Raw genomic sequence first — 27,913 nt, forward strand, 5'->3', positions numbered from 1 at the left:
ATCTTAATTAATACTGCTCGTACATTTCTTTACCGCCTTTTAACGTAAATTTGTTGAAATATTGCTAAATATTTGTCCATTTCTATATGATTAAGCAGCTTCAACACATTAATTCAAGGGTTTAGACAGCATGAATTGGCAGAACAATGTATTCAGTAGTAAATCAACCATGCAATCAATGCTGTTGTTTACATCTGAGTATCTCCAATACAAACAATGCAAACCCTCTATACTGACTAATGAAACAGAAGTCTCACCCATAGTGCTAAAATATAAGGTGTCTAAGTTTGTGTAGTTATAAAAAAAACAGTATTTTGGACAGTATCCTGACATAAATACATTAGTATTAGTATACGTGCTTTGGAAATATCACCGAAGAATAAGCATTAATCATTTTGTTTACACAATAATGGCAACGTACCATAGACTGCCATTCGGCAGCTTTGATGCCTGATTATCCGATTAAACTAATCTGGCCCATGCTTTATAGTTGTATTTATTGATTGCCAATTAGGGTTAATACACAACAGATATGATTTATAAATAGCTTTCCCTGCTGAAAACAAACACTCTGTTTAAAGCTTTGCCAGTTTAATATATCTCCCAGTCTGACCAGTTGCAAAATGGCCAAAACAGATCAACCTGACAAGTTCAGTTTTGAATTTATTCTGATTTTATTAATGCAAAGTCATCACAAAATAATACAGATTCATCTTGATCCTGTCCAAAACCTACCTTTTGAAAGGTGATGTATAATTCTACACTGTATATGAGATATGTCACATTACAATAATCAAAATGGGAAAAGCAGGCTTAATTGTGATCAAATGAAATCTTTTTTATGCTAATGGTCTTTATACAAAATATAATTCCATATTTTCTGCTAACTTCAAGGTGAAATATGAACACCCTGCCTTATAGAAACATTAAAATTACACTGAATGTATAAAAATACATAAGTTTGCATTTACACTACAGATACAAATCATGTTTTACTCTTTTATTGCCCCAAACAAATAAAAAAGACTATAACAAATAACAGAAGAGAACACACCTTTGAAAAAGTCAATAATTAATATAATAAACTAAATAAATCAAACTTTGTCTCTCTTTCCATTCAAACACAGGTTGATTGAAGCTGAAATCTGGACAAAAGTTCATCCCTCCTCCTGAATTACTCCTCAAACCTCTTTAGCGGCCACTTTCATCTTTTCCACAGTTTCCTATGGGGGAAAAACAGATCAAAAGTCATTTTTATTTGTTTTAGGTCCATGAAGACCCAGCCGAACAAAACAGACAATGACATCAAGAAGGAAAAATGTGTCACAATATGTTGGGAAAAATGCACATCGCATCACACACTTAATCAGAACATGATGTTATTTGTCAATATTCGATGGCCCAGGTCTAAAACATTAGACTCAGTCCCAACCTGATGTTTATTGAGTTCGGCCACTCGCCGACTCCACTCCTCTTCTGTCATCTCCTGATCACTTCCCTCCATTTCTTCAAGCGCAGGTAGCTTATTTGAACCTGTAGACAGAGAGAAGATAAAGTCAGACCACATTCCACAGACAAAAACTCATCTCATTCAGCTTTGCTCTTCAAATCCCATCCTCAACCCCAGCTACAAAAAAACAACAACAGCAATATCCCAGGTTTTAGCTCACCATCGCACACAACAGCAGTGCAGACCCAGTTCCCGCAGGCACAAACACAGCGGTTACATTCCATCTGAGTCTCAGCACCATCCTCGTACGTCTCGTCCTCTAAAGCACACTCTAAAAACATGCAACAGCACTCAATACACACATATTTTGCAGGCTGCATGTTCATGCATAGTTCTGTTGAGATTCTATTCTCTATATGCCATGAAAAGTGAAGTGGTTGTAGATCTTACTCCTCTCTGGTGGGTTGAATCCAGGCCTGAGGCAGTTGAGGAACTCATCAAAGCTCAGTTTCCAGTCAGCATTCTCATCAGACAGCTCAATAAGCGCATCCACACATAGACTCCTGCAGAACACAGTCACCAATGTTTTTATTATTTGATTGCATTTTTCAAAGCAATATTTTTCTTATAACATTCTGTAAACAACAAAATTGTTTTCATTGATACAAGACTGCCACATTAATTCTATTATGACAACTATCTGAAGATTTTGGTAGATTTTGGTATGGTAATGGATATGACAGTGTTAATGTATTTAATCTTGGCGGAATAGATCTGCTATGCTGCTGTTGGGTATTTCTGTTGTTGTAGATTATTGGTGCTGCTGCTGCTGTAAAGCAAGTACAGGAACTTGCTACTTCCAATACTTAATCCAATATGACACTGTGAGTACATACTGCTGCTACACAAATATCAAATATAATAACCCATAGCAGATCTATACAGGTGGAGCTGGGGAGGTAGAGGGTTTCAGAGGAGCTGTGAAATGCTCAAGTGAATGCTAACCAGCCATTTAAATGTAAAGCAGCAAGATCATTGGTTATGTATGCAACATGAACCAATCAGCTTGTGCGAAGTAGTTTAATGCTGTGAATATCATCAGTTTGCAATAACAACCAATCAGTCTGTGCCATCTAAGTGGCGCAACAGAACTTGGCATTTTTTCATAATGAATCTCTGTCTCCCTTTCTGTGGTTTTCTATTTTTACAAGATCCTTTAGAAATCATTCTAATATGCTGATTTACTGCTCAAGAAACATTTCTATTATTTCTGTTAACATTGAAATCAGTTGTAGTGCTTTATATTATGCAGAAACTGCCATACTTGGATTCTTAGATGAATGCAAAGCTCAAAATAGCAGCATTTATTTGAAATGAAAATCTTTTCTAACATTATAAGTGTATTTTCTGTCATTTTTGATCAATTTAATGCATTTTTGCTGATTAAAAGTATACATTTTCTTTAAAAAATGTATGAAGATTATCAGTTTGCAATAAGAATAAGCTCCAATTCTAATTGCAAAGTTAAAAGAACTTCCATGTTAACATATTTTACAGCTTGGACAGTAATGAACTATGTACTGAAATATTGTGTAAAACACCCAAGCACTTCTGAATTTGTATTACAGTCTGCAAACTGTATTACGTATACACTGGTCATTGAACACCCTCATCTGTAGATATCAGTATCAGCAATGACCTTCTAACGAACTCATATCGGTCAGACGACCACTGAAACCGCAGTGAATCTTTAACAGGTTTGATAAATTATATATTTTGTGCCCACTTTTATTCACCGAAAATAAAATGCAATTTAATTGCACAAAGTAAAAACAAGGTGTATATGATACTGATATCTTGTTTTGTCTTGTTTTATTGCAAGAGTAAATTGTGAGCATACTTAGAGATTTGCTCTGCAAATCTTGGTCAGAGGACAGTGAGGACATAATCATTATGTTTTATAGACTAGCCCAGAAAGATTTTCTGAATCGCTCGATAGAAATAATCAGAAGTGGCTGTAAAGAAAAACTGATAAGAGTATTGACACAGATAGCGTTCAGTATAAAGACAGCGTTCAGGTTAATAAACCCCACAACTGAAAACTGTCTTCAAACTGTCTCTATCTGCAAATAACACCCTTTCATCAGTTCATCTCATTTGTGCAGGTCAAATGATAAAAAACATGACTGTGTGTCATACTAAAATGGAGATGAACCAGCAAGGGCAAGAGGACAATAAAAACATGATTGAGTATGCAAATACAACACCTCTGTGAACTGTATGTTACATCTGAATGCAGAAAGCCAAATACTACACTTAAGTTTGGATCCCAAAATCAAAGCAGCATATTAGCATGACTTCTAAAGCATCATGTGACACTGAAGACAGCTTTGCATTAAAAGAATAAATTATATTTAAAAAAAAAAAACATTTTTAAAAAACAGCAGTGTATATTATCACTTTATTTAAACAGACTTTGTATGGGTGTGTGTTTGCGTGTGTGACCTGAGTAGGCGGTTGTTCTCCTCCTCAGCATAAGGAGATGTGACATTTATTGCAGTCTCATTATGCTGAATGAACTTCAGGAATTCTGCTGAATCCAGCTGAGCGTCTCCATTATCATAGCTCTGTTGAAACCCAAACAGCATAACAAAAAAGTGTGAGACACACAGGCATATCTGAATGAATACTCATTTTGTTCAATTAATCAGTATGTTGAAACACACACACACACACACACACACACACACACACACACACACACACACACACACACACACACACACACACACACACACACACACTCAAACAAACCTGGAAGTATTTGAGGAGGATATCTGAGAAGTTGGATCCTTTAGAAAACCAGCCATCCGGCTCCACTTCAGACTGCAACCATTCAATCACACGACTCCTCAACTCATTGCGGTCCGTAAGGTAACAAACAACTAAATAATCGAAGAAAAAGAACAAATAGGCAAAACGTGGTACAAATAAAACACTGTATGTCTGAAAACTATATGCCCTTTCAAAACATATGTGACCCTGGACCACAAAACCAGTCTTAAGTCGCTGGGGTATATTTGTAGCAATAGCCAAAAATACATAGTATGGGTCAAAATTATTGATTTTTATTTTATGCCAAAAATCATTAGGAAATTAAGTAAAGATCATGTTCCATGAAGATTTTTTGTAAAATTCCTACTGTAAACATATCAAAATGTAAATTTTGATTAGTAATATGCATTGTTAAGAACTTAATTTGGACAACTTTAAAGGTGATTTTCTCAGTATTTTGATTTTTTTGCACCCTCAGATTCCAGATTTTCAAATAGATGTATCTCGGCCAAATATTGTCCTATCCTAACAAACCATACATCAATAGGAAGCTTATTTATTGAGCTTTCATATGATGCATACATCTCAGTTTTGTAAAATTTAACCTTATGACTGGTTTTGTGGTCCAGGGTCACATATTTACCAGCATCCTCGGCCCTGTCTGACCCCATTTGAATCAGTTTGATCCTATTTCATATATTTTTATTTCTTCCTAACCACCTGTTTAGCAATAGCCTGGCAAGCCAGACCCACATAAATGTAGGGTCTGGGCACTCTCCATAGACAGGGCTCAACCGGAGGGGTGGGATAAACGGTTGTCTTTCAAACTCCTCTCCACGCAATAGGATAGCGCTACAACCAATCAGAGACTTAGTCTGTCAGGTGACGTAGTCAGAGCGACGGAGATTTTTAACGAAAATCAGTGCACTGTGCAGTGTGTCAGCTAAATAATAGACATAGATAGGCACTAAACCTTTAAAAGTAAACAAAAACATGCACAGACAAATCCAAATTACACCCTGCGGCTCGTGACGATACATTGATGTCCTAAGACACGAAACGATCGGTTTTTGCAAGAAAATGAACAGTATTTATATAATTTTCTTTTTACCTTTGATACACACCCACGTCCATCTGTCATGAACACGAGTTTAGCATATCTATGATTCGACTCGTCACATGTGAACGCGCTTTGATGTAGTATACGCAAACACCGAAAGGGGAAATATGTAAAAAAAAAAGTCCAGGATGAGTTTGCGCAAGCAAACGTAATCTTTTTCAGCTTTAAATGGGTTTGAACAACCAGGACAAGCGCAAGTAATTACCATTTTGAATAGGCGCTATATCCACAATCTCTTGTGCTGTGTAAACAATGAGTGTCGTATTATACACGCCACAGATTGCTTCCGGTGTTTGCGTATTCTACACCACAGCGCGTTCAGATGTAACGAGCTCCTGCTCAGTAGGCTTGCCACGAAAGACGGTGTTGACGGTGTTACCGGTTTTAAGACGCAACACCGGTGACATCACTTTTCCACCGTGACACCGTCTCCACTTTTTTTTTTTTTTTTTAAGTATTCGTTTTTTTTTTTATTAAATATTTATTTGAATTGAATGGAAAATATTATTCTAAATAATTTACTTAAGATGAGTGCAAGCAATATAATTAAAAACTGAACATAGCTACAATGCGTCATATTTCATTTATCACGTGAGGAGTTCGCGCTTACATATAATAAACAGCGTAAAAGTTAAGCATTGGGAAAACTGCTGCCTGGTGGAGAGGCTGGATTCCGAACACGGGACAGGAAGTGTTCCAACTGAGCCGTTGACAGAGATCCGGTGGAGGCAGAACAGTTGAGGCGTTCCACGGAAACAACGTTGGTTGCAGGAATCAAGTAATCCTGGAAAATATAAAAGGACAGTTCTTGGACTGAAGTAGGTGAACATAATGGATGATTCTTCGGATGAAGATAATCTTGACATGGAGTTTCATGAAGTACGATATAATAAAAGGAAAAAAGGAAATAACGTGGGTGATGAGTCTGAATGTGAGCAAATTAATTCAAATAAAAATATGAAGACTGGGCAAAGGGTGATAACAAATAGTGAGGAAAAGGTTATAAAAGTCATGGTCACTTTTGTTAAGCAAGCAGAGCAATACATGCACCCTGTTAAATTATCAAAAGCGATAGAGAAAGAAATCGGAATAGTGGACGGGGCGACATGTCTGAGCAATGGAAGAGTTTTAATTAAGTGTAAAGATGAAAGTCAAAGAGCAAAGATCCTACATCTTAAATCACTGGCTGGTGGCAGAGTTAACTGTACTGAAGTAGGTATGAAGAAGCGTGGGGTGATTTCAGGAGTACCCTTAAATGTAAGTATGGAGGAAATAAAACGAAACTTGGTTGGAGGCAAAGCCGCGTCGGCCAAAAGACTAACGACGTGGAAAGATAATACAAAGTGTGAAAGTCTTTCTGTGTTGATACACTTTGAGGATATCAACTTACCAGTAAGGGTGAAGTTAGGTTTCATCAGTTATGCTGTACGGGAATATGTTCCCCCTCCTTTACGTTGTTATAATTGTCAGCGTATAGGGCACACTGCTACTGTTTGCAAAGGGAAAATACGGTGTGCAAAATGTGGGGAAGAACATGAATATGGGAAATGTCAAGAAGGGACCAAGTTGAAATGTTGCAATTGCGGGGGAGAACACAGCGCTGCATATGCAGGATGTCCAGTGCAGCAGCAGGCTCGTGAAATCCAGAAGGTAAAATCCATCCAGAACTTAACATATGCAGAAGCAGCTCGCAAAGTGAAACAGGTAACAGAAACAAGAAGGAAAAGTGAACAGGCGCAAGCTTCTCAAACGAGTGAATCAATTAAACAGCCGGACTTAGGAAAAAGTAACTCAGACAGTATTATCATGAACAAAATTGATTTTGTGGCGTTTATCTGTGCAGTGGTGAATGGGACTGCACAGGTGGAAAGAAGATCTGACAAAATCAAAATTGTGGTAGAATGTGCAAACAGATTCCTGAACTGCATCGGTATATCAGCAGAACAAATTCATAAGATTCTAAAACCTAAAGAAGGAAAAACGGAAGGGAATCTAACAAGTTATGATGCATCTCAGTGTAGTGATATATAGCATTGTCATGTCCTTTCTGTTGCTTCATTGGAATGCCAGGAGCCTGATCTCTAATGGGCAGGAGTTTAAAAAATATATAGTAGATATGAATAAATCTCCTGATATAATCTGCATACAAGAAACGTGGCTATGCAGATCATTGGATTTTAGGTTGAAAGGATATGAAGTAATAAGGAAGGACAGGTGCAATGGTAGAGGTGGAGGATGTGCGACATTCATAAAAGAAAATGTGATATACAGACACGTAAATATTGAAAGTATTTCAGAGAGCATATGTATAGAAGTAGTGGGTATACAAGGGGTAATCCGACTGCTAAATTTTTATAATCCTTGTTTAGAAATATCAACAGATATTCTGGAAAATGCCATGGGAGAAATATCAAACAAAATGATTATATGTGGTGACTTTAATGCTCATAATAGCATTTGGGGTAGTAAGAACACAGATAAAAATGGAAAAGTAATAGAAGAATTCATGGAAGAGAATTCTTTGGTGTGTTTAAATGATGGCAGTCCAACAAGAATAGACATAGTAAGAGGAGGAATGTCATGTTTAGATGTCACAATAGTTTCAGCGTCGTTAGCTGGTAAATGTATATGGTCAGTATCTGAAGATAATATGGGGAGTGATCATTTTCCAGTGATGTGTGAAATTCAGTATAAGATTCAAATGCAAAATTTAAATTTTGGCATGAGATGGGTTTTTAAAAAAGCAGATTGGGAAAAATTTAACATGTTGTGTAGGGAACAATTTGAAAATGTGTCAATAGAAGGCAGTGTCGATGATAGATATGGCAAAGTAGTGAATGGTATTTATTTTGCAGCCTCAGAATCTATCCCATTATCAAATGGTGTACACAAAAGGAAGAATGTACCCTGGTGGTCAGAGGAATGTTCGAAAACAATCAGAGAAAGGAATAAAGCATTTAAAATTTTAAAAAGAGCGCTCACCCCAGAAGCAGTATTAGACTATCAAAGGAAAAGGGCTTATGCTAAAAAGGTTATCAAAAATGCAAAGAAGATGGCATGGCAAAACTTTTGCAGTACTATAGGGAGAGAAACCGGAATAAGTGCAGTCTGGCGTATGATAAAGAAGATGAATGGAATTGATAGCTCTAAAAGGATACCTATAATGGAGGAAAAAGGTAAGTTAGCCATTACAAATAAAGATAAAGCTACAATGCTGGCTCAAACATTTGCTAGAGCACACAGCATTGGAAATTTAGATGATGCATTCTTAATAAGGCGGCAACAAATTATAAATATATATGGAAATTCTTGCAGGAAAAAACATGACTTCAATAGTATTTTGGATGATGAGTTTAACTATTTTGAGTTAAAAATAGCTATTAATAGTTCAAAGAATACAACACCAGGTAAAGATATGATAAGTTATAAGATTTTAAAGAAACTACCACGTGAAGTATTAGGAATACTATTGGAACTATATAACTATATTTGGAATGAGGGTGTCCTTCCTAAACAATGGAAGACTGCAATTGTACTCCCTTTAGTTAAGCCAGGGAAAGATATAACAAATCCTAATAGTTATAGACCTATCGCTCTTACCTCTACGTTATGTAAAGTAATGGAAAAATGATAGTAAGGCGACTGAACTACATCTTGGAGAAAAGGGAAATGTTATCAACATTTCAGTGTGGTTTTAGGAAAGGAAGATCTACAGCAGATGCTTTGATACTATTTGAAAATGAAATTAAAAAAGCTTATATAATGAAAGAATACATGGTTGCAGTATTTTTTGATATAGAAAAGGCTTATGACACTTTGTGGAGGGAAGGTCTGTTAATCAAATTGAATAAAATTGGTATAGGTGGGAAATTCTATAATTGGGTTTTAGATTTTCTATTTGAACGTACTTTTCAGGTTAAAATTGGAGAAGAAATATCAGAATCTTATAGCATTTTAAATGGAACTCCGCAGGGTAGTGCAATTAGCCCGATATTGTTTAATTTAATGATTAATGATGTCTTTGATAAAGTTCAAAAAATAGGGACAGGATTAGCACTGTACGCAGATGATGGAGCGTTATGGAAGAGGGGACGTAATATTAAAAATGTAGCTAAAGGCATACAGGAGTCGATTAAGAAAGTGGAGGAGTGGTCCCTGGATTGGGGTCTGAAATTTTCAGTTTCCAAAACAAAGTATATGTTATTCACAAAGAACAGGAAGATTGAACATATGGATCTGAAGTTATACGACCAAGCATTGGAAAGAGTGTCTGTTTTTAAGTATCTTGGTCTATGGTTTGATGGAAAGCTAACATGGAAAGTGCATATAAGTCAAATTGAATCAAAATGTAGAAGGATCATAAATTGCATGCGTACAGTTGCTAGCTATAATTGGGGGGCTAGTCGCAGTGCATTGTTATGCATGTATCAAGCTTTGATTCGTTCTTGCTGTGATTATGGGTGCACTATCTATGGGTCAGCAGCCAAATCTCTGCTGAAAAAATTAGATGTTATACAGTCTAGAGCATTAAGAATTTGTTGTGGAGCAGTTAAAACATCTCCTGTAAATGCAATTAGAGTGGAAATGGGAGAAATGCCTCTAGAGCTACGTAGGATAAAACTGGCAATGACATATTGGGTGAATCTTCAACAATCAGCAAAGAGTCATCTTACTCGTAAAGTAATGGAGGAATGTTGGGAATATTCATATGATGGAGGATATAGTTTTGGGTGGAAAAGTAGACTATGGGCTAAGGAGTATGGTATGGATAATAAGATCTTCTGTCCTAATATACCACTCGCTGATGCCCCGCCATGGAGAGTCCCTGAACCATTTGTAGATCTGAGTTTATTAGACAAGCCCAAGGATGAGTATATTGGAAAGGAGGTTAATGCTTTTTTAAATAATACATTCTATTCAACTTTACAAATATTTACAGATGGATCTAAGGAACCTGTTAGTCAAAAGGTTGGTATTGGTGTATACATTCCTACATTTAAAATACGGATAAGTTTGAAATTACCTGATGAGTTGTCTGTCTATACGTCTGAACTAACAGCTATAATAGTAGGATTACAGTGGGTTGAAGAAGTTAGGCCAAATAAAGTCGTAATATGTTCAGATTCTTCCTCTGCTTTAATTAGCTTGATGCATGCTAGGTCAGACAGAGAAGACTTATTAATGGAAATATATCTATCGTTGTACAGATTAAAAGAGGCTGGAATAATTGTATATTTCTGTTGGGTGCCAGCGCATGTTGGGGTATCTGGTAATGAAGTCGCTGATAAACTAGCAAAAAAAGCCCTAGATAAGGGGGAGGTGGATGTTCAAGTACCTATGGGGAAAAAAGAGGCAAAGTCGATCTTAAAGAAAAAGTTAATGAATGAATGGCAAATTAGATGGGATAATAGCAGCACAGGGAGATGGTGTTATAGTATTACACAGACAGTAGGGAGAATAAATTGTCAGGGAAGAAATAGGAAGGAAGAGGTGTGGCTGTCTAGGTTAAGACTGGGACATACAGGGATGAATTCAACTTTGGCACTTATGGGTTTGCATGGAAATGGTTTGTGTGATGTGTGTGGTGTATCAGAAAGTGTATTTCATGTGCTTTTTAGGTGTGATAAATATAATATATATCGTGATCTATTATTTAGTCACTTAGGGGAGGAGGGAATGAGGCACGAATATATCTTAGGAAAAGGTCTAATGGATAGTCAAATTTACACAGCCCTAATTAGATACATATATGACTCAGGTTTAGGGTCTAGGATATAATTTGGATGGGAATACTCTACCTGATCTGGAGCACGTAGAGCTAATTGTAAGTGGTAGAGGAGCTGAACACGCAGCGCTATCATGAGCATATACTCTGAGTGCTCCATAAATTAAAGGGAGTATGAAACATCAAGGTTTATTTTTTTTTTTTTTATTTATTTTTTTTTTTTTTGCAAAATTCAGACTCATCACCTATGTAAGTGTAATTTAACACCCAGTACAGTAGGTGGCGATAATGCTCCTAAGGAGTTGGTCGCCATTAAACGAGAAGAAGAAGAAGAAGAAGAAGAAGTTAAGCATGTTTGGCCGAGCACGGGGCACTCCCCCTGCCCAGGGAGAGGGATGCTGAAAACAAGAGATGATGAAGGTAAGACTGCTTGGCTATTTAAAGGGATTCTCTTGTAGTGCTCGGATACGGAGTGTGATTGCTGATGGTGAATTGGCCGTGTTAATTATCTGTGCGAGGAGTCGAATTTACAGAAAGAGAATGGCGGACGATTTAGTGTCCAAAAGCACCTGTTTGGCAATACTTTGGGTTCAAAGTTTTTTTTTTTTTTGTAGTTTCGTTGTCGTCCATTAAAACAATTGCCGCCGAATTGCCGATTCCCGCAAAACTGAAAGTGAAAGTATAATACGCACGCATTTATAAGCTATTTAAAAGCAGAAAAAAGGGCAAACCCCCACCCCCACGGTGATACCGGTATTACCGGTGTTGTCACGTGCCGATTAACCGGTGGGGAAATTTCCTCATCGTCACAACCCTACTGCTCAGGACACATGGACGTGGATGTGTATCAAAAGTAAAAAAATATATAAATACTGTTCAGTTTTCCACGCTTAATTCACGGAACCAGGAATTCATGTCTGACTGAACTTATGGTCGCAGGTCAGTCGTCATCATGTTAAGCCCGCCCACCGACTCGTGATTGGCCCGGTACATCTTGGATTTTTCGGAAATTTAAGTGAATTGAGAGTAACTAGACTGACCTTAGAAGCAAATGTAATTTGCTGCCGCTAGGGGCGCGTCTAGATTCTAGGCTAGTTTAGCAAGTAAATTTAAGTACTCAATGTTGTATGGTAGTTTCTAACAATATAAAGTCATAATTCCACATTTGCAATACAGTGTTAAATGATAAACAGTTCTGAATCAAACTGATGCGTTTACTCACTTGGGCTGTTGGCGACTTTTTCCATTTTTTTCTCTAAACAAGAAGAGACAGAAACCAGGTCAGTGAGTTTTATCAGCAACTGCAAACCGGAGCTGTTTTTTCTGCCAAGCTCTTAAAACATCTTGCATATTGATGTGTTCAAATGTGGCAAACTGTGGTGACATTTCTGAGAGAAAATGGCTGCAATTATTTAAATTACCAGTGCACAATGACATTTCCTATTAACATCTATGATGGCGGATTGTGGTGAAGCATCTCATTCCATGTATTCCATGAATGTAACTATATCATGCTATTTAGACATTAGCCATTAAAGAAAACACTATAAACCTGTTAAATGGAGCACATACACACCTACACAATGTCCATCATGGGCGACCTGCACTTTGAGTCCAGTGAGACAGGCATCACGATGCAGCTCACAGTGATTACGGTATGTCTTCCCATTACTGCCACAAACTGGACGTTTATGGGGTTTACATTGCTGAGGAAGACACATACACATTGAAATAAGTGTGCATTCACGATATCCATGTCATTTATTTCAGTGGTTCTTAACTAGAGAATGTTTAATCAAAAAATGGGTCATGGATCTGTTACATGATATAAAAGGCTGTGTCCCCAATTCAATTCACCTGTTAGTTTATTATTAACTAAAACGCAAAAATATCTGATCAAGTGTTTGTTGCAGGATGGTAAACTACAATTCTGTTTTTATTAATATATTTAAGTGTGTGTGTTTCTGTCATTGATTTTCCTTATTGTTAGGTAGTTGCAGTTCAAGGCCTTTTTTTAAATGGACATTTTTGTTTACTTTTGTTAGTATGATAAAATATTTTTGTAGGCTACAATGCCTTGCAAAATTATTCATACTCCTTTTTTTCACATTTTGTTATGCTGCTGACTTATAATGAACAGTTTTAAATTAAATTTAAACACAATTGTCACAACTTCATTCATGTACTAAAATAAAAAAACTGAAATAAGTACATTGAATAAGTATTCATACCCTTAAGATAAGTACTGATGCTGCGTTCCAGGCAGGTTTTTGAGTCCCTTAGTCACGACATCAAACTACGACTCACAACTTTGTAGTGTTTCAGGCAGGTCACGCCCATGGTCACGCCAAACTGCATAAACACTGCATCTGTATGGGCTACCATTGTTGTTTCGTGGGCTATGTGGCATCAGAGCACGGAATTGGGAGCAATTCAACAATTTGACTGCTGTTCAAGTGCACTTTGACGGGTAGAAGATAGGAAAACCACGGATAATGTGTTGCCAGGCTATGGTTGGGCCACTCAAGGGCACAAAGTTGTCTATAAGCCACTCTTGCTGTGTGCTTACGTTCATTGACCTGTTGGAAGGTGAACCTTCTGCACAGTCTGATTTTCTGAGTGCTCTAAACTGGGTTTTCATTAAGGCTATCTCAATATTTTGATGCATTGAGCTTTTCTTCTACTCTGATGAGTCTCTTAAAAACAGCCCCACAGCATGAGGCTACTACCAGCACACTTTACTTTTGAGATGGTACTCCGCAGGTGATGAGCAGTGCCTGGTTTCCTTCAAACATGATGCTTGGAACTGAGATTCATCAGACCACAGAATCTTGTTTCTCACAGTCTGAGGGTCCTTTAGGTGCTTTTTTTTGCAAATTCCAAGTGTGTTTTCACGTCTTCACTGAGGAGAGGATTGATGCCCAGATCGGTTGGAGTGTTGCAGTGAGTGTTTGTCCTCATGTAAGTTTCACCCATCTGCATTTATGATCTTGGAGCTCTACTAGAGTGACCATCAGGTTCTTGATCACCACTCTAGCCAAAGCCCTTCTCCATCAATTACTCACCCTGCTGAAAAAAACAGCATATGCTGGTTAGGTAGGTTTTGGTGCTGGGATGCTGGTTTATGCTGGTCCTTTGCTGGTTAATGCTTGTTTATGCTGGTCCTTTGCTGGTTAATGCTTGTTTATGCTGGTCCTTAGCTGGTTAATGCTGGTCTTTTGCTGGTTTTTGCTGGTCCTTTGCTGGTTTATGCTGGTCCTTGACCAGCAACATGACCAGCATAAACCAGCAAAGGACCAGCATAAACCAGCAAAGGACCAGCATAAACCAGCTAAAACCAGCATCCCAGCACCAAAACCTACCTAACCAGCATATGCTGTTTTTTTCAGCAGGGCAGTTTGGCAAGGAGACCAGCTCTAGGAAGATTTGTGGTTGTTTCAAAATTCTTCCATTAAGGGTAACAGGGACTACATGCTTCTGTGAACCTTCAATACAGCAGAATTTTTTTTCTGAACTCTTACCCAGATGTGTGGCTTAATGCAATCCTGTCTTTGAGCTCTGCTAAATGTGTCACAGGTTAACTTCACTTAATGGTTATTAACATCTACAATCAATATGAATACTCCTGAGCTAAATTTCAACTGTCCCAGATAAGAGTATGAATACTTATGCAACAGAATAATTTAAGTTTTTTTTTTTTTAACATGGCACTGTACTTGTTGTTTCACCACTTGAGTAAAAATGAAAACCTAGTTTACTATTTACTACTATACATTTATATTCAAGTTGAAACTGTATGTAATGGAAATGGGTGTCTGTAAAATTTATATTTTAGGTATAGGAGTGGAATATTTAGAGTTTTGGAAGACGGTTTATTTGAGCATCTAGATTAGATACTAGTTTTGTTAGCAGACCAGGCAACCCTGCTGGTAAAAGTAGCATGTGTATGAGTGGGTATTTACAGGGTCAAGGTGAATGTGTGGTTGACTACATGACTAACCTCAATACACAGACAAGTTGGTTCTCCTTTCTCTGTCACGGCACATTCTCTCCCAGCTCCACAGAACACATTCGCACAAACTTTACTTTTACTCCACATCTCCTGCTCAAAACACACACAGAAACAAAGAAATGTGAGTAGGCCTTTTAGACGTGACAGTGACATTTAGTGTTGTACTTTGCCTCCAACTAGTGGTAAAGGAGAGGAAACGTTTCAGAAATGACAACGGTGATGTAAGTTTATGCTGAAGGACCTATAGTTTTAGTACTTTTGTAGTACTTAGTTTTAAAAATAATACTTCATGTAGGCCTAGTCTAAATACCAAAATAACCGAATTTTAATCGGTTAAGCCAAACATCCATGCTTTAGACGTAACCACAAGATGGCACTCTATACTTAATATCTTAGTGCAGTCGTTCACATCTAACAAAACCTGAAGCAGAATTGTTTATCTGTTAATAAATGACAATCACTTAGCCTTTTCTCTTTATTTGGTAACATCCAAATAACAAATGATGCAATTACACAGACCCACAGCTGTACAGAAATGGTCTTTATGTACTCTTGTCCACCATGTTTACACCTAAGTAAACAGAACTTGCTCATTCACTCCCTTCAGACATGTGCTGCCCTTTTGTTGTGCCGTCTGATTGGTGCAGACTGAAGTGAAAGCCCCCCTGACACAGCTCCAGATGGGAGCCAGACCTGTTGACCTTTGCCATCTAATAAAGAGGGTGAGTAACAAAGAGTCTGACCATGACAATACACCAGCACATGCTGTCAGTCACTGCAGAACAGACGCATATAAAAGCAGCACCACACGACTGCAAGACAGATGGCACACACTCCCACACAGACACACATAGCCACATACAAACCATCTGCAACATCTGTGTATCCTAATTTGCCCTGATCTTTCTACAGGAAAAGCATTTGTACTAGTATATTAACAAAATAACACTGTTCGATTCATTTTTAAGCAGCAGACCTTTTTGAGCTACCTATTTGCAGTCTTTCTTTTTTTCTTTTCTTTTTTTTTTTAAGTTAAAGTGCAACCAACATGCAACACTGATAATATAATATAATAATGTAATATAATAAGAATGAAATTTACTTTAATTAATGGGCAAAAAAATAAATAAATAAAAATAAACAGAAAATGGAACACAAGTAATATCCTTGATGATATACAGTAATATAATATAATATAATATAATATAATATAATAGTACTAAATAAAAAAACAATGAAACATTTTAAAAAAGAAAAGAATTAAGAATTTAAAAAAATAATTGCAGGAGATATTATTCTTCAATTATATATAATAGCCTAGCATAGCACATTCTACATCACATGTGCACTGTATTATAAGTAATAATGTCTGGCCAATTATAATTATTTTTTATCTAATTAAATTGTACTTTAGTTATTAGACAAAATAATAATATAATATAATAATTAAAACGGGTATTATTTTTCTATTATATATTATAGTCTAGTAATTTTAAAGTCTGGCAAATTGAAGTTTATTATTATTATTTATTTATTTTTTAATCAAATTTAATTTAATTTTAGTTAATGGGCAAAAAAATACTAGTAATATCCTTGATAATATAATATAATATAATATAATATAATATAATAAAAAATAATATTAATAACTAAATTAAATATAGCATTTCATATAGTACAATTTTAATTTTATTATAAACTATATAATACAATTTAATTTTTCCAGATATTATTTTTCTATAGTCATATATGTAAAATATAATATAATATAATATAATATAATATAATATAATAGTAAAAACATATATAATAAAAAATCAGGAGATATTCTTTTTCTATTATATATTATATACAATACAATATAATATAATTAAAAATATTAAATAAACAAATAAATATAGCATATAAAGTGTCGTTTTAATTTTACAATTAATATATAGCATTATATAAAGTACAATTTACATTTTATTATAAACTATAGGCTGTAAAAATATTTTTCCAGATATTATATTTCTATAATGTAATATAATATAATATAATAGTAAAAAAAAAAAAAACTACAATTAAAAATTATTCCAGGAGATACTGTTTTTCTATTATATAATAAAAATATTAATAACTTTTAAATTAAATATATCATTTTTAATTTTACTATTAAAATTGTAAAATTTAAATTTTATTAAAAACTATATAATAAAAATATAATATTTTTCCAGATATTCTTTTTCTGTTGTTATATATTCTAGCCTAGCATAGCACATTGCACATGACAAACATACTCCATTTTTTGTGAAAAAGTGGCATATGGAGCATTACCTTTTCAAACTCCCCAGAGGAAGTATTCACCAATGCAAGTGGATACTTGCTGGCTCAAGACAGACTGCATCTGTGCACAGAATGTTCAGGAAGATGACATGCATGTATAGTGAAATACATGTTGACATACAGCCTGGGGACATTTGACCATCTCTACATGCCCTGTGACCCCTCAACTCTGACCTATAACCTCTCACTGGGAAGATTGGGAGACACAATAGAATGGTATCTTAAGGAATTGAGAAAAAGGGATTAGTTTTTTTAGGAAATCATGTAGGGTGATGCAGATGCTTCTCTCTCTTCAGCACACACATGGGAATGGGCACATGCAATGAATATTTCACATAAAATGTGCATTAGATGCCAACAATATGACCTCACTTAGGGAATGCGTCACAGTTATCCTGTGGTTAGTGTGTGTGAGTAAATGTGTTTACCAGTGATGACTCACAGTGCCAGAAAATATGTTCACAAAAAAAAATGAAAAGCAAGCAGGCCTGTCCACTTGCTTGATCTGTTAAACACAAAAATCATCTCCTTTTCATTTGAAATTGTATTTATGTTTCTTAACAGGGACTGATTTTAGATATTTCTTAACAGGGTCTGATTTAAGGCATGACTTAACACAAAATATTAAGCAGCACAGCTGTTTTCAACATTGATATTGAAGGAGAAGTTTACTTCCAGTTGTAAAGAAATTACGTTTTATGAGGAAAATATTTCAGGATTTTTCTCCATATAGTGGACTTCTATGGTGCCCCAAATTTGAACAAAATGCAGTTTAAATGCAGCTTCAAATGATCCCAAATGTGGTTGTAAATGATCCCAGATGATGAACAAGGGTCTTATCTAGAGAAACGATCGGTTATTTTGTTTTGAAATTATAATTGATATTTTTAATCTCAAACGCTGGTCTTGTCTTGCTCTGACCTGAACTCTGCCTGTTTTTTTCCGGATTTCTCTCAATCTATGGTGCCCCACGAGTTTGAACTTCCAAAATGCAGCTTTAAAGGGCTCTAAATGATCACAGGAACTGAGGAAAGAAGGGTCTAATCTAGCAAAACTATGGGTTATTTTCTAAAAAAAAAATAATTACAATTTATATACTTTTTTCCCTCAAATGCTCTTCTTGTCTAGCTCAGCAAGATGAGCATTTAAGATTAAAAAGTAAATGTTTTTAGAAATTAACCGTTTGTTTTGCTAGATCCTCGGCTGGGATCATTTAGAGCCCTTTGAAGCTGCATTTAAACTGCATTTTGGAAGTTCAAACTCGGGGGCACCATAGAAGTTCATTATATGGAGAGAAAACCTTTCTTTACGACTGAAGAAAGAAAGACATGAACATCTTGGATGACAAAGGGGGTGAGTACATTATCTGTACATTTTTGTTCTGAAAGTGAACTACTCCTTTAAGGGTGTTTGATCTTTGCATGTTCACTTTGCAAACACTGGGTTGGTACTTTATGAGTACATTGTATGAGTACATTATATCTTTAATAAGAAACGTGCGGGGGGGGGGGGGGGGTTTATCATATTATTAGGAAGGAGGAAGGAAAGGAGGTGAAGGTGAAGTGAGGCCAAGTATGGTGACCCATACTATGAATTTGTGCTCTGCATTTAACCCATCCAAGTGCACACACACAGTAGTGAACACACACACCGTGAACACACACCCGGAGCAGTGGGCAGCCATTGCTGCGGCGCCTGGGGAGCAATTGGGGGTACGGTGCCTTGCTCAAGGGACTCACCTCAGTCGTGGTATTGAGGGTGGAGAGAGCGCTGGTTATTCACCTTCCCCACCGACAATCCCTGCCGGACAAGAGACTCGAACCCGCAACCTTTGGGTCCGATTCTCTAACCATTAGGCCACGGCTGCCCCCACAATCAAAACAGTATCTTAAAGAGAGAGACAAAGCTGGTTTGCAGAGAACTGAGAGACAGATGAATTCACACTTCACACACCAGAAGAGTCCACCACAAATTTAACAGAATACTAACACTAATACACTGAGATGAGTGGAAATCCCTTTCACACATATCACTCTTAACAGGCTGTATAACACACACCTACATACAAAACAACCATTGACCTAAAACCAGAGGGCAGACGGCACATTCCTCAGATTCCAGAGTGTGTCAACTGAGATCGTTTGATGGAGATCAGAGCAGACAGACTCTGTAAGACGACACCACATCATTAGTGAACAGAAGTCACTTTAAACTCACTATACTTTAGATAAAAAAAAAATTAAAACCCTGATATGACTAACCACATTGCCTGTTCTCATTCTGGTTTCTGTATTGACGCAGTCTTGTATAAACCATCCCTTCCCTCATGTGGATGAGTTTAACTGTGAACACACGTTTCGCCTTCATTTAACACCCATAAGGGAACCACAGATGAAACACTGCTCTAAAAACCGAAAATGTGCTCATCCACATTTTAACCACTTTGGTTTTAACATCCCATGCTTGAAACGCTACAAGTATACGCAACAATGACAATGTTTCCAAGAATTTTTTTTCTGACATATTTTCTGGTCTATACAATTCTGGTTTTCCTGCTGTGCCTCTGATTTGCAAAACCTCAGTTCTTCGGTAAGTGCTGAAACAGTTTGTCTGCAGTATTTGTCAGAAACATGCTCAAATGTGCAACACAGCCAGTACTGAAAACAATAAAAGGCCTTTGTTTTTAAAAGTAATTTACTTCATCCCCAGTGCCAAAACACATTTTTGAAAACTTGATTTATCTACCCTTTTTTCCCCCTAAAATGGCTTGGCCATTTGTCAATTTTATGGTTCTGGCTTACGGTCTCATTCGAGTCCAGCTATTTTTAGCTGTACAAAACAGCTAATTTTGCTTCTTGATATGGCAAAATGGTGTGTCTTGCCATATTATTTTAATGTATTATTTTAATTATGAACACACTGGTTTGTAGTGCAACAGTTTTACTGTTTACTGCACATTGCTGTTCTTCTTATTGCTTCCTTAAAATGGCTAATGAACCGGAAGTCTCATCCATAGGCTTACTTCCGTGATAAAGAATAAGGTGGATACTACTACACCATTCGGGCTCAATATCAGGGCTTCAATATCAATACATCCATATTTCTATCCTCTCTGAATTTCATAATTATTGATAAATACTATAAGTAGATTTACCTTATTCTCTAGTTAAGCTGAGCACTGAACATAAATACAGTCTAGGGTAAACAATCTGGGATGATTTATTACCCCATTTACTAACATCGCATTTTGCAAAGTTTTGTTTTTAAATGTTCTGTATATTTATAATAATTTGGCATTAATTTACAGAAAACTACACTGTAAACAATTATTTTACAGTCTAGTTGTTTCAGTGATTTTTTCACTTAAAGTTTTCACTGTCTCAACTAGTTTCTAAGTTTACTGAACTAGGGTTAAAGCAACACAAAGTAACTTTTCCCTCAATGCTCCCACTACAGGTTAGAAGCGGAATTGTCCATTACCGCTGTCGTAAATAATTTAGCCTCCCATCGTGTCACATGCACGTTATTTGTTTGAAAGGCTATCCAGGACCGGCTTTGGAAATAACGATGTCCAGTGACAAGGTAGAGTATGTTGTATGACTTTATAAAAGTATGAAAACCTTTTGTGAAGCCTGCCGTGAAGCAAGTCGCATTTGTAGTATCATTTGAACTACAAAACCGCGACCTGACGACCCAAACTTACATAGTGCTGTTATGGCTGATAAAGGGTCGCAAAGCGAATACGAAAGTCCCGTTTCACCCTGTTATGAGTTGATGAACCACTGACATGAGTTCGGAAACATTATTTTTAGGTAAAAAAAGTTACTTATGGCGCTTTTCCACTACACAGTACCAGCTCGGCTCGGCTCGACTCGACTCGGCTCTGTTTGGTTTTCCACTGTGTAAAAGTTGTACCTGTACCTCTACAATAGTACCTGGTTTGTCATAGCGACGCTGCAGGAAACTGCCGTGACGTAATCTTCTACGCGACACACACCCGCTGTCTGCACCTCCTCGTTTGACCACGGCGTATTCTTCCGAGTTGCCATAATATGTAATGGATTGGATATGTCACGCAATCTCTGGCCAAACTTTGTAAAAATGGTGGGGTTATTCTGGATACTATTGCTGGCGCGTGCAATGACGACGCAGTGAATAGTGACGATTCTCTTTGACCAATCAGCAGTCTGCTGTGTTTTCACGTCACATTTAGTATCGCCTCAGCTCGCCTTAGCTCGCTTGGAACCTCGCTGGAGGTGGTACGAAAAAAAGTACCTGGAAGCCGGTACAGGTACAACTTTTACACAGTGGAAAACCAAACAGAGCCGAGTCGAGTCGAGCCGAGGCGAGCTGAGGCGAGCTGGTACTGTGTAGTGGAAAAGCGCCATTAGTGTTGATTTAAGGCTAGAAAGGAGACAGCTGTGGCTACTGGGTATGTGCACATCAATCTAGCGTTATTTTTGTCACATTGTACAACAATAATATCGTTTTTGTATTATAGTAAAAGCTTTAGGGTTGTGGTAGGTGTAGACATTAATAAAACATGATTTATTTTTATTGTTTGTTTCTGGTCAGAGCTGTATCTCTTTTAGCCACAACCCTAAACTAGAGTATTTGCCCAGTTAACGTAAAAAAATGTGTTGAATCAAGTAATAATACTATCACGTTGTCAACATCACTTATCGCGAGAACTCGTGAAGACCGTTGCAGACAGAAGATAGTCAGGCGTTGGTGAGCTTCTCCACAAAGTTTGGAAATTTTCTCAATCTACAAAGTGAGTAAATATTTCAATTTATTGGTTTAATATGTGTACAATTATATAAGCTGTTTAAAAAGAGTACAAGTATGGTTTAAAGTGTCGTGTTTTCTAGTTATATGTATGCCAGTATTAGTTTCGCGGCACTCAAAGTGTTAAAATACACGCGTTTCCACAATATTTTCCACATAAATATTATAATAAATATTAATATAGATATTATAATAAGCATTCACCCATGCGGTACTGGGTGAAACTTATCTATAGAACAATAAAAATACAGTTTGGTGTGTATTATTTGAGCCCAGGACAGTGCTGCGTTAGAGACTGTTTAAATGGAGTGCAACGAACAACTGTATGGACTGGCGGGAATTTAAAAAAAATGAACATATAGGTCTAATCGTTTTATATTACGCGTCTTTTAATCCCTAAAAGACGTCAGTCCCACACATTACAGACATAAATTCAAAACTATAGGTTTTTGAATAAGAGTAATAATAGCTTATAAACAGCCCTGTGATAAGGATAGGCACAAAATGTTATGTATATTTATAATACTTTATATTTTAGTTATTTTATTTTATTATATTTTATTATTTTACAAAAAAAAGTTTGAAAACATCTTGAAGGGTTGATGACAAATTTGAAATCTTTCTCCCTTCTGACCAATCGCCATAATGTAATAATTTTCTCAGTATCTTTTTTCCTCTTTTGTGAAGTCATAAAAACCCAATTGTGGATTTTTTTATTCTGCTATTGGAGCAAATGGAAATGCAGAAATGATATTTGTTTTTGGCAACTTGCACTTTCACTTCTGAGAACCTCAAAGAATTGTAAAAACATGTCAATAGGTGGGCCTCTAGAGACCAGAATGTCTTGGCACAAAACAACTCACAAAACCCACTTGGCAACCGCATATCAACACCTTGGCAATCGGCCACAACATCCTTTTGCACAGACACCACTGGTAAAATTCTCTACCGAAAAATATATGGCGTTTTATTTATAACCACGGGCCACTAACCAGAAACCATTAGTTTAGTAACATGCAGTAGCAGAATGCAAGTGTTCTTGTAGCATGTGATATCTATAGTTGCTGTATTTTTGAGCAAAGCATTTAAATTCCATCTCTACCTCAGGCAACCTAGTTCTCATAGTTAGTCTCATCAATCTAGAAGAGTGCACAAATAAAGGATGCAAGATGTGTTTTAATGTTGGAGGAATTGGCAAATGAAGTATAGGCTACTAAACATCAGTTCATTTTTAAAGAAATTCCTAAATAAATCAAATTAGTGCATTCCTTAACCTTCTCATCATCATGCAGATGCTACATGTGAAGTCGTCCCTAAAAATACACCTCTCTTACTGAGCACTGGAGCTTCATTGTGTGAGCCCTGTTGTTTGGTTCTTAATGAAAAGGCATGCGGTGCTTCGTCCTGATGATGTGCAGATGTAACAGGACTCCGGGCGCACACATGAAAAGACCAGCACATCTGCTGTGTCTAACTATGTGTCAGCACCTGAACACTGCACAAGACCAGCAGACTGATCACATGCCAGAGTTATGCAAACACACACAAGACAGAACGGCTGTGCTTGTGCATCTGTGTGAAGTGCACAGTGTTAGTGTTAAAAGCCCTTATCCCACCCGTGTGGTAACGTCTGCTGCTGTTTGGCTTTCCATTACTCCACGTACCAATTACTTTGTTTTTACAGGTTTTTACCTGCCAAGACAAACAGCAACTGCTCATTCATCTGGTAAGCCCAGACAACCAGCCCACATCTGACACCTACAATGCTGGGTTTACACTCCTAAAAAAGTGCTTTAGAGCTTCTGAAGTTACGTTAAAGGATTAGTTCACTTCCAGAATAAACATTTCCTGATAATTTACTCACCCTCATGTCATGTTCATGTCTTTCTTTTTTCAGACGAAAAGAAATTAAGGTTAAGAAAAACATTCCAGGACTTTTCTCTATATAGTGGACTTCAATGGGGATCAGCGGGTTATGGTCCAAATTGCAGTTTCAATGCAGCTTCAAAGGGCTTTACACAATCCTAGCCGAGGAATAAGGGTCTTACCTAGCCAAACAATTGGTCATTTTCTAGAAAAAAAAATAAATAAAATTTATACGCGTAATCACGTTGGAAATGCACAGTTCAGAAAGGTAGGGTAGAGTGAAAAGCTCCATCTCATTTTGTCCTCCATCTTCAAAATCATCTGACATTGTTTTACATTTTTTTGTAAAGTGCGTTTGACTTTCTTTGCACATTCGCTTTGTAAACACTGGGTCGGTACTTTCGCCTACGTCACATGTGACCTTTCCAACATGGCCACGTAATGCGTGAGGTGGACCCAGTGCAAGACAAGCGTTTCTGGCTAAAAAGTATAAACATCTTAATTTATGTTTTAGAAATTGACCAATGTTTTCGCTAAATTAGACGCTCGTTCCTTGGCTGGGATTGTGTAGAGCCCTTTGAAGCTGCATTGAAACTGGAATTTGGACCTTCAACTTGTTTGCCACCCTTGAAGTCCATTATAAAAAAAAAAATTTCGACTAAAGACAGAGAGACATGAAATTCTAGGATGACATGGAGGTGAGTAAATTATCAGGACATTTTCTGGAAGTGAACTAATCCTTAAATTGAAACTATCACACAATCTATATATATATAAAAAAAAAAAAAAACAGAAAAGTAATTTTCAGTCAGAACATTATCCATTAGGTTTATTGCCAGTTCCTTTAGCAATAAAACACAGTGCAATGCATAACTCAAAATATGGGTAAAACAGCTGTGAAAAATCAATATGGACATTTCCTTCATATTAACAGTACACTTTACCAGTAGTTTTGCACATAAAACACCCTTAATTGTCTCAAATAGAACAAAGTAGGAAACCCTCTAGTTAAACATAAATAAATAAGAAAAACTACAGTTTATTAACAAAAAAGCATTAAAATTATCTTGAAATTAATATAGTAAATGTATTATTAATAAGAAGTTATAGTTTCATACATGCCAAATAAATGAAATTCTCTGATTCCTGGAATCATGACTGTAATTATTTGCAGTTATTTAAAATGACAATACACAAAATAGAAAATATATAGTGTTCTGTTAATCTCCCCAAGACACTTTGTCTTCTATCCAAAGAATTCAGAAAGCTTTCTGTCTTACCTCTGCATAACAGCAGACAACGGAGAGGACAATGAATGGAGAAAGTGTTCTAATAATCTGCAAAAAGATATAAGTACGAAAGAAAATATATAAATATATAGATCTAAATACAAGTACAACGATATCAGATGAATTAGTGTGCATGTAAAGTCTCGTAAAGCATGATGACTTACCATTATCAGGAGATGAAAGGAGAGATGAGAGGAGCTGTTGCACAGAGAGAGTGAGAACTGAAGGACAACATTACAGAGTTCTGGAGAGATCCAGTGATTCACCCTCCCCCACACCCCCACCCCCAAACACACATACACCCGTTTACTTAGCTGTCTAAATGGGGACATTCCATAGACTACTATTGGTTTTATACTATTGGTTTTACAACTAGTTATAAATAATGTAATCTAAGCCTAACCTACACGCACCCTAAACCTAACGGAAAAAATCTCAATATTCACACTGCAAATAAATAAATAAAAAATGTACTGTTTCTGCAAATGAGGAAGTCCTCAAAAAGAGGTTTGTGTATATGGTTAAGTTGGTACACAGAGACACAGACACATTCGTACTCAATAAAACTTTTTTGGAATTATTTATATGGATTACAGTTACCCATTTGTGTTCTTATAAAACAGGTGAATTACAAAAGTACAATGAACTTTGTCTTTGATTAAAAATCATAAACAAACATCATAATACTATACACTTGAATCCGTCCATTATTCATAGGAATAGATCTCCCAAAAATGTGAAAATTATGTTATCATTTACTTATTCCAAACCCATATGACACATGCACACATACAAAAAGATATTTTTTAAAATGTTGGTAATGGTTACCGACTTCTATGGACATAAAACACTAAGCACAAAGAAGAAAATACATAATACAGATAAAAGATGTCCTACATGTTAGGAATGACACAAAAATGTTGAGACTTTAGTTTTTGACTATTTTTAAACAAATAATATTTGTTATTAATGAATCTCCTTCATTAGTGATTTAGTGCAGCAGCGCCCTCTTATGGATTTCCGTGACCAATGAAAACGAAAGGTGTTTGCACTTATAATACGTTATTACTGAAACAAGAACAAAGTTCAATATTTATTTATTTATGCATTCATTTATTCAACAGTACTCCATTTATTTGTACTGTACTGTGCAATCTGAATCGCTGGGTTTCCTCTGTGGTTACTGATCCATAAACCACTCATAGTACACTGAGTTTACCCGCTCTTTGTAACTTTTATTTTGTTCACGTTTCTTCGTCTTTTCAGAGACCTAAAATAAAGATAAAGCTAAAATGACCTTTGGCATAAATGCATACTAAATAGAGGTTTGTGGTTTGACAGAAAAACTGGTAAGTGGGAGTTGGCAAAATTCATACCTCATTTAAAGAGACTTCTGCATCTGTGACCTTTCAGAAAGAAACAATAACCAGTGAATAATAAATCTTCAGTCTGTCTGCTTGTCTGTCTACATCAGTGCACTGAATATGAAAATATTTCACCTCATCTCTTTGAGAATTCGGTTGTGATTTTTGCCTGCGAAATTGAAGCAGGAAACATTTTTAATTTTGTAATATAAAAATTTGTGGTATTGAAATGTTAGTTGATTAAACTACATTTGAATGAAGATTGCGTAGGAAGATGTGACTTACTTTTTGTTCTGCTGAAGTTTCAGTAAAAACATGCAGATACCAAATACCAGAAGAAATACTAAACACCAAACGATGGACAACAGGACCAGTACTGAAAAGCTGGCTAAATCCAATGTTCCTGAAATTTGAGAACTACCTATTTAAAAAAAAAAAAATCTTGTTTAGACAAATGTCTTACTTTTCCACCTGTAGGTTTTTAACCTGTTTTTATGCTATGCCATTTATATTTTTGAGTTCAGTCTCAGAAGTTTGTCTTCTGTTTGAGAATGATAACATATCACAGAGTCTCAGCACACCGTCACTTTCAGATTGATTGGAACCCATTGTTATCCATTCATCTGCAGAATCCAAAATGACATCCTACAAAGTAGGATGAAATTAGTGAAAATACTTGTGCACCAGTGTTTTCCTCTTATGAAAACTAGGCTAAAATATTTCTGTAGTAAATCAATGAAGACAAGACGATGATAAAACTCACCCTCTGATATCTGCTGCTTAATAAAGCCGTTCAGTGGTTGTTAACACTGTGTGATCGACGTCTGCACGTCATGTTGCACTGTGGTTGGCTATTCTCACATTTCCTATGAGCTGCCTCACACAGGAAATGCTCGTCAAAATTTCACACCCCTTTAAAATTTGCAACAGAAAATCATTTTAATAAACAGAAAAAACTAGAAGAAAAAATCCATAATGCTAAAACAAACAAACAAACAAAAATAATATGCATGTTTTTTAATAATTGCATTGAGCATCTTATCTTTATTAATTAATCAGTTAGCATCAGTATAGTTTTCACTTGTCCATAATGACATCTTTACCCATTCAAATAGTATTTGCAGATATTTCTGTCTTGT

At 36.3% G+C, this 27,913-nt stretch overlaps 1 protein-coding gene across 1 annotated transcript; it reads right to left on the minus strand.

The window, feature by feature from the left end:
- Nucleotides 1-655: 655 nt before the first annotated feature.
- Nucleotides 656-25,619, minus strand: fstl1a (follistatin-like 1a). Its single transcript, XM_073843024.1, has 11 exons — nucleotides 25,575-25,619; nucleotides 25,402-25,458; nucleotides 15,131-15,232; nucleotides 12,707-12,836; nucleotides 12,353-12,385; nucleotides 4,265-4,395; nucleotides 3,956-4,077; nucleotides 1,901-2,013; nucleotides 1,671-1,781; nucleotides 1,433-1,533; nucleotides 656-1,223 (listed from the first exon to the last, which is right to left on the minus strand). Exons 1-11 carry the CDS (start codon nucleotides 25,575-25,577, stop codon nucleotides 1,182-1,184), a joined length of 945 nt encoding a protein of 314 aa, XP_073699125.1. The 5' UTR covers nucleotides 25,578-25,619; the 3' UTR covers nucleotides 656-1,181.
- Nucleotides 25,620-27,913: the final 2,294 nt, after the last annotated feature.

Source organism: Garra rufa, chromosome 6 (assembly GCF_049309525.1).
Source record: "Garra rufa chromosome 6, GarRuf1.0, whole genome shotgun sequence".
Taxonomy (NCBI): Eukaryota; Metazoa; Chordata; class Actinopteri; order Cypriniformes; family Cyprinidae; genus Garra; species Garra rufa.